This window comes from Hippopotamus amphibius, chromosome 9 (assembly GCF_030028045.1).
Source record: "Hippopotamus amphibius kiboko isolate mHipAmp2 chromosome 9, mHipAmp2.hap2, whole genome shotgun sequence".
Lineage (NCBI taxonomy): Eukaryota > Metazoa > Chordata > Mammalia > Artiodactyla > Hippopotamidae > Hippopotamus > Hippopotamus amphibius.
The window spans coordinates 36,723,016-36,734,446 of NC_080194.1; the positions used below are offsets into that span (position 1 = coordinate 36,723,016).

Below are 11,431 nucleotides of genomic sequence, written 5' to 3' on the forward strand. Positions count from 1 at the left end.
GATCCCAATTATTCCCCTCAAACTTACCTCTCCTTTATTCTCTTGCTCAGGCCAAAATCCTGGAGTCATTTTTCATTCCTCTGTCTTTCACATGCTACACCCACCCATCAGTAAATTCCCTCAGCTCTACTTTCCAGCTACCCAGAATCTGACTACTTCTCACCACCTCCACTGGCATCACTGGTCCAAGCCACCATGATCTCTCACACCAGCCACATCTCTGTTCCACCTGATTCCACCCTTCCCTTCTACAGTCTGTTTTCTATATGCTGGTCAGAGTGATCCTCTCTATTCCTAAGTCATATATTATTACTTCTCTGCTTAAAACTTTCTGATGGCGTCCCATCTTTCTCTGAGTAAAAGTGACAACAACTTCTAGGGCCTTACAATCAGCCTGCCATCACCTCTCTGACCTCACCTACTACTTCCCTCTTCCTTACCAACTCCATCACAGTCCCACTGCCCCTGGCTAATACCTAAACATACCAAGCACGTGCCTGCCTCAGGACATTTACACCTGCTGTTCCTCTGCTTGGAATACTCTTCCCCCTGATATGTGCATATCTCGCTCCCACATCTCTTTTACTCATACATCAGTTTCTCAGTGATGCCATTTCAGTTCCCACACCTATTCTCTTTCCATGCTTTATTTTTCTCCTTAGTGCTTATCACTGTCTAATGTACTACGTAATTAGTTAATTTCTTTATGTATTATTTTCCTCTCATCTACACATAAGTTCCATAAGGGCAAGCTTTTTATGTTCTGTTTGATTCCGTAGTGTATGTACAATACTGTATTAAAGTACCTAGGTATGTGCAATATCTAGAACAGAGCCTTGTACGTGGGGGAGGTTCAATAAACATTTGATGAGTTAGTGAATGGCATTTCTAATCACAATTTCTGTAATTAACCTTCATCCTGCCTCTAGAGCCATCTAATTAGGAAGTAAACTGCTCACCTCAGTTTTCAGCTTAAAATTCTTCAATGGGTCAGCAATGCCATAGCTGATGCAAACTGAAATGTCTTCAGTAGCCAGGCATACCCCCTAAACGTGATAAGTAACATTTATGTGTGGGGGGCGGGGGAGGTGGGGTAGATATGAAAAGTGAAAAGTGTAGGACCTACTTAAGGGCATTCAATTCAATTATTTTACAGAACTGTATGGACCTCTTGGCAACCCCTGTATATAGAATAAACCACCATCTCCACAACATGGCTTGGTAGGCAGTAGGCAGACTTGCCATGCTTGCTGCCTCCTGGGCCCTATAACATCAGAGAAAACAGACTGTGCGTATCCTCAAACTGAGTGACTGCAACGCAAATGAACACACTGCTTTTTCATTATTAAATAAACAGGCAAGGAAGCAAGATGTCACTGTTGGCATAGTCTGAAATTATATCTGGAACCCAGATGTTTGAACCAGATGATTACACTTGCTAAAGGCAATTTTTACAACTATATGAGGTAATTACACTTGAGTTTCAGAGTGACATGGTTGGGGATCTGAGTAGGTAATCTCCCATGCAGTGATTCCAATCTGTCAGGACCTTAATCAGGCAGGAAGAACATCACCATCAACTTGAGCTTTTTTCCCATGAGAACGAGGAAGACTTGAGAAGTGCACTCACAGAACTTCCCCCATCCTGAAATCTCCTGGACTACTTTGCTAAGAATGGATCCCTTGGGCTCACTGAAGTAAATTGTACTTCCTTCAAGTCTTCCGTGGGCTTTGATGATGGCAAACATGGACTTCCATAATCTGACGACCAGTGTTTACTAGAGCAGACTCTCAACATTCCCAATACATGCTCCACTTACTATTACCAAAGATCCACTTTCTGGTCCTGGAACTCTTGTAAATTCCTAGAATGTCCTTCCCACCCACACATTCCAGGCAAATTGCTTCGCCCAAGAATCAACTTCACCAGGAATTCTCTATAGATCCACCCAAGTCAGCTAATTCTCTCCCCTTTTCCTACAGTGTATCCAGTACATATCTCCCTTCCAATATTTATTTTATTAATTGCAATTATTGTTTTATCTCAGTAACCATGTCTAATGTATCTTTGAATCAGTGATGCCTAACCTAGTACCTAGCACGTAAGAGGCACTCAGTGGATGTTTTTTGAATTTAAATTAATTATAGTTAGAAGAGTGGTCAGATCAGTGTGGCTACAGTAAAGTGCTAGGAGGGGAGGGGAGTTAGAAAGATGGAAAGAAAAAGGAAAAAGATTCAAGTTACATAACAATTTTTTCATAGTTCACATAAATTAAGGCAGCACTCTGCACTGGAAAGAATGTTACAATGAATCCCTATTTCTTGAATCACTCCTAATACTTTAAAGGGCAGTCTAGTGTAATGAATTGATGATAGTCAACCTGAGTCCACTGACTATACAGTGCTCCTTCTATAAGCTAATTTGACATAATATTTATGGTACAACTAATGCAAATTGGTAAGAAATACATTAAAATTCTCAAAAAATAAATGTGTACATGGTAGAGAACAAACACAAAATTCACCTAACAGGAAATATAAATTGATTTAAAATATTAAAAACATTCAATACTACCAACAAAAAAATACAAGCTGAAACAACCAGGTGGCCACTTTAAAACCTGTTAAATGAGCAACCTTTTGTTCACATTATACCACCTAATGGTAGATTGACTGTTGACATGTAGCAGGGCTAACTGGCACAGATATACTGGAAAGCAATTGGAACCCATTGGTGATAATTAATTATTAAGAAAATTTCCCAAAAGGAAGTGGGATTTTATACTATAGACATAAAATATTATTTATAGTAATGAAAAGCAGATGCTAGAAATACCCTAAAAGAAAGGTTAAAAAAAAGATTTATCCGCCTTTTGGAAAAAAAATATAGATATATAGATATATAGATATAGATATAGTCATCATAATAATTGTGCAATGATGATTGTTCATCATGGAAAAATTATAATACTAGTAATAATGACTAATATTTATTGAGCATTTACTACATGCCTGGTACTATGGTAAGTGTTTCACATGTGTTATGAGATAGATACTAATGTACGGTTTCTAGATATAGTGAATAAAAATATAAGATGCCCAGTTCAATCTGAATTTCAGATAAACAATGGGTATCTGTTGTTTATCTGAAATTCAGATTGAACTGGGCATCCTATACTTTATTTGGATAATAGCACTCCATTATATTCATGAGAAAACTAAGACACGGGGATTGAATAACTTTCCAGGGTCATACAGACAGTAAGTGTGATAAAATGCTAACTTAACCAAAAAGTAGAATAGTAAATTTTGTCTTTGAATGATTACAGTACAGGCATACTTCCTTTTGTTGTGCTTCACTGTATTGCACTTTACAGATACTGCATTTTTTTTTTTTTTTTTTTTTACAAATTGAAGCTTTGTGGCAATCCTGCATTAAGCAAGTCTATTGGGTCATTTTTCCAACAGCACTTGCTCACTTTACGCCTCTGTCATATTTTGATAATTCTCCCAACCTTTCAAATTTTTTCATTATTATAATATTTGTTATGGTGATCTGTGATCTTTGAGGTTACTATTGCAAAAAAATTACGACTCACTGGAGGCTCAGATGATGGTAAGCATTTTTCAGCAATAAAGTATTTTTAAATTATGTACTCTTTTTTGATATAATGCTATTGTACACTGAAGAGACCACAGCATGGTGCAAACATAATTTTTATATACACTGGGAAACTAAAAAATTCTTGTGTCTCACTTTACTGTGGTGGTCTGAAACCAAACCCACAATATCTCCAAGGTATGCCTGTATGAGTAGGTGAAACACATGCATGTCCATGGATCACAGCTGAGGGGAATCGTGGACACGTGATACTACTACCACAAAATCCATTTATAGAGCAATTACTTGCACCTACCCTGGGCACTGTGCTGCAACAGTTTTCACTCCCACTTTACAGGTGAATAAAGTGAAGAATTAAATATTTTGCTCAAGGTCGTAAAGCTAGTAAGGGCAGGATCAGATTCTGACTCCAAAGCTCTTGCTTATTCCACTTTATCATCTTTATTTCCTGGGGGAGATTTTTTTTCTTTCAGGTGCAGTTCTACCAGTGTTGGTATAAAAGTTTTTATGTGATAAAATACATGCACGAGGACACATGAATATTTCAAGGAGATCTACAAAACCTAGTCGTTGGGGTTTATGAAACATCTGAAAGAAAAAGTCATGGTGAACGTTTACGGCTCAAACTGTGATTTAGAAAGTAGAAGCACATACTTCATACTTATCCTTTGGAAAGTGAGACTGCTCTCCCACTGATGCCTTTCACTAAGCTCCTTCCTTTCTCTAGACACCTGAGCAGTGAACTTGTTAGTTCCCTGAAGTAAGTCACTTAGGAAGGGATTATGAAATTTTTTTTTTAAGCCAACCACATGAGAAAGCCCACGTGCACACACAAACACAAAAGTGCCAGTATGCCTTTACAGTGAAAGCAATGCCTGTGCTCTATACACAACAGGGAATTTTAGGGTGATTTCCCATAGCTGTCAGCTTAAGTTTTCCTTGAGCGTTTAGCCCATATCAAAAAGTTTGTGCTTTTTGATTGTTTATTCTGAAAGAGGCAGCTGACCATAGGGCTGCCTGTGATGCCTTCACCACAACTTGCTTTTGTTTTTCCCTCTTGATAATTACCTCATGACTAAACCACTCACTGGTCCATGTAGAGGAATCCCATGGAGATAAAAACACACTTGTTTAAATAAAATATTTATGAAGACGCTCTAAAATGTCACTGAAGTAAATGCAAATTAAATCTTCACATATTGTGCATCCAATATGCCACTCATTCCTTAGACGACTCTCTAGTTCCTGACTGCAATTAACATTAATTTTTAAAAATTAATCCCATTGTGCATAATCACGCCAATGTCTATTCATAAAAATCCAGTGTTTTAAGGCTGATTTTTCTCTTGACTGTCTTTGAAAATCTGAATTAGGGTTAATGTTTAATCTCAATGATTATTTTAGAAATTTTTCCTTAGGAAGTATATTTAATTATTATTTTACATGCACTACTTTTAATAAGTTATTTCACTCTAAGTCAATATAAGGTGACATTAGTGACAGTTCCACATTCTGCCCTTTTAATGAAATACTTTGGACATGATTTTCTCAATTTGTTCTTTTTCTTCCCCAAATTGAGTGGATGTAATAAATTCTCATGATATTTTTAAAGAGTCCTCAAAATAAAAATTGGGGGTAATATGGACAAAAGAAGGTTAAGAATCAGTTAGTTGATTTGGGTGATAACTGTACAAGGTAACAGTCAAGGCCCCTTACTTGATACCATCTTTCCTAATTTTGCAAAAAAGAAATGTGAGCTGAGCTGAGAGGAGTTAGGTGGGTTCATCCTTCACTTATTGGCCTCAACAGTTGTCTTCCACCTGGTGCATTTTAGAACCAACCAAAGAACTTATATAAAAATATACTGATACCAGGCCCCACCCCCAGAAATTCTGATTTAAGTGGTCAGGGTAGAGCTCAGTCATTGGCAGTTTCTTGTTTGTTTTATTGTTGTTTGTTTGTTTGTTAGAGCTCCATAAATGTTTCTCATGTGCAGCCAACGTTGAAAACCAACCTAGAAAACCAGTCTAGAAAAAGTTTCTCCTGGCTAGGGTTAATGTCCACCTAGAAAGAGGGGTCATCAGTGATGTGTCATAAAGCTCTACTTCATGCCCTGACCAGGTCAAAATTCTCTAGTTCACCAGAAAATGAAGAAAAAAATCTCTAGAAATACAAAGCTGGAATGTCAATGGAAAATCAGTATCCTGAATAAAATAATTCATAACCAAGAAACTGAGCAATGTCCATCAACAGATGAATGGATATATACACCCACACACACAGTGGAATACTACTTAGCCCATAAAAAAGAAGGAAATAATGCCATTTGCAGCAATATGTATGGACCTAGAGGATTTTATACTAAGTGAAGTAAGTCAGGAAGAGAAAGACAAATATATGATACCACTTATATTTGGAATTTTTAAAATACTCGTAATAACCTATAATGGAAAAGAATCTGAAAAAGAATGTATGTGTGTGTGTATAAAATTGAATCACTTTGCTGTACACCTAAAACTGACACAATATTGTAAATCAACTACACTTCAATTTTAAAATAAAATAAAAATAAAAAATACTGAGCAAAATCTTTATAACTGCATAGAATTTAACCTACACTTAGAGATTAAACCCATTAGAGAAAAACAGAATAGAGGACATCTAAATGAAAAAAAAAAAAAAACTAGGAAATTTTCATTGACAATAACTCCTAGATTCTTAGTATATGTGATGTGTTTACCTAGAAACTACTTTGACTTAGACTCAACTCTTTTTCTTAAATGGAACCCATGGCCTTGGGCTAGTTTAGCTCTCAGCACTTCAATTTATTCATATATACCAATCTCTTTTAGCAACACTTCTCAAACGTTAATGTGCCTACGAAGCACCTGAGGATCCTGTTAAGACACAGACTCACATCAGCAGGTCTGTGTTTCTAATAAGCTCCCGGGTACTGCTGGTGCTGCTCGCGCACAGCTGAACACTTTGAACAGCAAGGTCTTAGAAGACGTTATGAGGATTAAATGAAATGACCTACATAAAGTGCTTGGCACAGATGTGGTTGGCACCCTTCAGAAGAAAAGACTTACAAGGAAAATAATAAAACATGGTTAAAACCTAGAAATCACTTGATCCAATCCTCTTTTCTTTTCCAGGTGTGGAAACAACAGGATGAGAAACGTTATAATTGCTACCCCTTAACAGCCAAATGGAGAATAGACAAATCCTTTTTTGACTGCAGTAAGTGCAATCAAGATCAATGAGTGGAAGTTAAATAGAGCTTTTCATTCCATGCAAGGCAAGACCTTTTAATAATAACTGCTGTCCTACAGTCTATCAGCCCTCTTGAGGAAAGAGTGAAGTTCCCAACTACGAAGTATGAGCGCTGACCAGTTGTTAACATTAAAGAAGACTTCCATGCTTCAGGTCACTGTTGAACTAACTAAGAGACACTACACATCTAATACGGACAAAAAAAATCTTTAATAAAACAAACAAAAAAATTAATAAAACAAAAACTTCTTTACTTTCCTCCCCACTCCAACTTGGCTCCTCTGGAAGTCCTTCCCTATGCAGTAAATGGAGTTGCTTAGGTCAAAAAGCCTTGGGGTCATCCTTAACTCCTCTTCTCTCGCCCTTCACATCCATTCCATCAACAAATCCTAGCGATATATCTTCAAACTGTGTCCACTATATCCTGTGTCTGGATTACTAGAGTAGCCTGCTAGCAAGCTTCCATCTTTACCCTTGATCTTCAACAGCATTTTCTCAACACAGCAACCAGAGAGTTCCCATTTCTCTGTTCAATCCCTTTTCATTCACAGTAAAAACCAAAGTCCTTATGATGGTTTAGGAGGCCATACATGATCTTCTCCCTCCAACTGTTAATCATATTTCTTGTCATTCTCTTATTCACTCTGTGCAAGTCACCCTTGAACTCAACTACTCCTTGAGTCACATCAAGGACACTCCTATCTCAGGACCTTTGCACCTGCTCTTCCCTCTGCTGTGAGAGCTATTCGCTGAGATTCACAAGTTTATGCCCGACATTGCCAATATATGAAACAACATAATGACACCTAACAGAGGATTCTAATTCCTCTCTACAGAAAAGTGCTCACCCTCAGCTTAAAGATCCACACTTTACTTTCCATAGTTGGTACAGATGAAGGACTGGGTGAGGCATTCCAGTTCCAATTTATGACAGCTTCATTTTTAAAAATTCACACTTTCACCAAATTATCTCAATATCAAGTTAGCGAAGGCTTGGGACTTGTACTCCCACATCAGAGCATTACAACTACTGGGGCAAAGACTAACCCTCTGATGGCCCACTGGCTTGTGACCCAGGCTCATCCCACCTCTGAAAAAATGAACAAACATCCTAGATGTGGTATCATTCTGCTGTCCACAGGAAATTCCATCTGTTTTCTCTTTTAAAAACCAAAGCTCGTCAGTTGAGCTTGAAAAAACCTAGCCAGCCTGGGTAGCCAGGGATGGACAATGGGCAGAAAAAGCTGAAACATGACATATAGATGGGTTCCTTTACAGAAAAGGAAGTCACACATTTACTGAGGCAACCCTCTCTAAGGACCCACGTTTCAGGGCTGCTGCTGTGCACGGTTGCTCTGGTTTGCACTACATAGCAGCAGTGGCACCGTTCACAGCTTTGGGCAGTGCAGCTACTCCAACCACTCAGCTTTTAGGGCTCAGAAATTAAAGGCACTCTTGGCTTGGACAACCAAACAGCTTTACAGAGATGGAGATAAATGCATCTGATGTAAGAATTAATGTGGGCAAGGAGAGGAAGGAGGGAAGTGAAGAGAGATTCTGGCCTTAGCTGAAATGCCCTGGAAGAGAGGGTGCACTTGGATGTGGGCTTTAGCCTCAGTTCCTCTGACCTTGCACTCACAGTCCCCTGCCCCACACCTGCCTCATGAACAGGCTACTTTCTGACCCAAACCAAAGATAGAGAGGGTCATGGGGATACCTCGAAACCACTGTGCCCTAGTTTAAGAAAGCAGAGCAGTGCTTTCAGGAACTTAAAGAGTAGCACTGCATACTCTTTATCTGTGGCTATTTCTCAGCCAAGGAATCAGATGTATCTTTTGTAAGGAGTCTTCTCTGTGATTCTTCCTCAAAGGCTTCCCAGTGCAGGGGCTGAGGAAAACCAAAGAACATGGGATCTAGTGTGAGGATTAAAAGGAGCAGGTACACAAAATCAGCCAAAAAGATGTGGAGTGTCAAACATGCAACTCGGTGAGAGGCCGCATCCATCTTCTCTTGTAAAGCCAGAGAGGACTGCTTATATGTGATAACAATGGGAACTCCTGGCACAGTCAAAGGCAAAGAAGTAGCACATTTCAACACTAACACTTGCTCTGGGTGAAGCCAGCTAGATAATTTTCTTGTTCCTGCTGCTTAAGGACAGAACTTTCCCCAATGAGGACATCATCTCAGCCCCCCAGTTCATGAATGAAGTGCTCTTATTCCTGTCTGCAGTCTTTGCAGCATATCAGTCCAACAAGGAGCCACACAAAGGCTGGCCATTAAACCTCTGGGGAAATCATTTGAAGTCAATGGTATTTCTTGACAATTCTCCACTCTGAAGTAACACATTAGTGACCATCCCATAAACTTAATTAATGTAACCACAGGCAATGGGGAACAATAATTTTTCTTTTTCAGAAAAAAGAAAAAAAAAAGCCTTTGAGTAGGGAAAATCTGATATAAACTTTTAATAGATGGCTTCTCTTCACCCACGGACCCATTTTGGATATACTATCAAGGAAATGCTATTTAAATCAGGCTCAATGTATACCTCTTTATTAATCAAATAATTCTCTAATTTATCTAATTTATAAATGGAGTTTTATATAATGGGTCGGCTTAAAATGAGATAAATTTTTACTGGATAATTTGCATACCAATAGCTCATTTCAATATTTATACACAGGAATATCAGGGAAGGGCCATTTTCTTACCTCATCTTTAACAATCCAACCACAATATGCTTTTTTTTTTTTTTTTAAGTACTGAGGTTGAGAGACTATTCGAGAAAATGAATCCTCAAGGTGAGAAGAATCTCAAGTAAACATTTGGAAGGAATGTGTCTTCCAGTAACGAGCAGCGGATGAGAAGATGTGGGAGACCCAGGACCCTTGGGGAAAGCAAACAGCTCCACGAAAACTCCTTCTTCCAACCTTAATTGGTCAAAGGCCAAAATAAATGAACTTTCCAAAGTTAGGAGCTTCGAAACTTTCACTAGTAATAACTGTAGGTGCACAAGCCATGACTCGTGAGACCATCGACCTCCGTGTGCCCGGCGGCGGGAGCTGGTCGAGCCTGGCGCCCAGGCCCAGGCCGTCTCCACGCCGAGAGACCCAGAGGGAGCGGGTTCGGGCCCGGCTGCTCGGGACCCGGAGCTCCCAGTCCCCGGCCCAACGCTGGCTCCCACCCCGCCCTTCTCACCCCAGACCAAGGAAAGGCAATGGGCGCTCCGGGGAGAGCAGGGGGAGCGCCCGGTGGGATTCAGCCGCAGCCCGGGGCCGTCCCCAACTCCCAACTTCCTAGAGTTTCCTCTGGCCTCGTCCCCTTTCCCATGGCTCGCGAGGCCGCCGCGGCCTCTCCTCTCCCGGAGCGCAGAGCCCGGGAAGTGGAGCGCGCAGCTCGGAGCTCGGGAGCCGCCCCCAGGAGCCCGGGTGACTGGAGCGCAGGTGACGGGCGTGGTCCCTCCAACCCCGCGCCAGCCCACCCGAACTCGGCCTCCACGCAGCAGCCTCCGCCGGGGTCCCTTCCCCAGGTCCAGCATCACGCCACGGTGCGCTGGTTCCTGGTCCCTTCCCCTAGCTGGGTGGTCACACGCCTTCCTCCCTCCAGTCCGCGTCGCTCTCCCGCCTCAGGCCCCGGTGCGGCCCCAACTCCCAGCCCAGGGCCCTCTAGTCGCTCCCGGCAGCGGCGGTGGCGCTCACCTGGGTCGCGGAGCCGGGGTCTGGCGCGGTCCCGCAGGTGGTAGATGAAATCCTGGCAGCTGTCGTGCTCCAGGGCCCCGCGGGCACACAGCTCGGCCAGCAGCTGCAGCGCCTGGTGACAGAGCTCGTCCCTGGCCCCGGGCATCGCCCCCCCGCATCCTCGGACCGAGCCTGGCAGGCGGGCGCGGGAGACAACCCTCCGCCTGCCAGCTCAGAGCCGCCGCCTCCGGGCCGTCCGCGCTCGCCGCCAGGGACCCGCCGAGAAACGGCCAGAGCCCCAGCCCCAGCCGGCCCGGCCTCCCACCGGTTGCATGCAGCTCTTGGCCAGCCGGTCGGTCGGGCTCTCTCTCTCCCGCCTGGCCCCTCCGTCCCTCCCCCGGCACCGAGGAGAGGCGGCGCCGCACAGCCCAGCGCGCCTCTCTCCTAGCGCTCCGCCCGCCACTCGCGGCCGCCACGGGGCGGGGCGGGTCAGGGGTGCGAGCCGAGGGGTAGGATCCCGGCTGCCCCTGGCTGGGCGCCGGCTGGGGGCCGGGGGCGCTCGCGGGCTCCTAGAGGAGCTCAGGACTCGGCTCGGGACCTCGCGCTCAGAGCGACCGCGCCCAGGTTTGAAGAGTGTGAGCGGGTGCGCGCTCTGTCCCGATACACACCCACACCCTCTCCCACCGCCCCTTGCCACCGGAGTCCAAAGCATGTTCTTGGGTGCGTTGCGCGAAAGATGCAGTCTGAACCACACCCGCCAGACCCCGACAACCGACTCCCAGCTTTGAACTTGAAAAGCGCCGTCTGGGCATAAACCCTGGGCCTAAGAATGTTAGACGCCCAAATAAGGGGTCTGGGG

General features: G+C 42.9%; 1 protein-coding gene across 1 annotated transcript in view; it reads right to left on the reverse strand.

Annotated features, from left to right (window-relative positions):
* Positions 1-10,738, reverse strand: part of SYT9 (synaptotagmin 9) — a 138,177-nt gene extending 127,439 nt beyond the window's left edge. The window contains exon 1 of the mRNA XM_057749347.1: positions 10,594-10,738. Within this exon, the coding sequence (XP_057605330.1) occupies positions 10,594-10,738 (145 nt within the window). The remainder of the gene's footprint in view (positions 1-10,593) is intronic.
* Between the last annotated feature and the right edge of the window lie 693 nt (positions 10,739-11,431).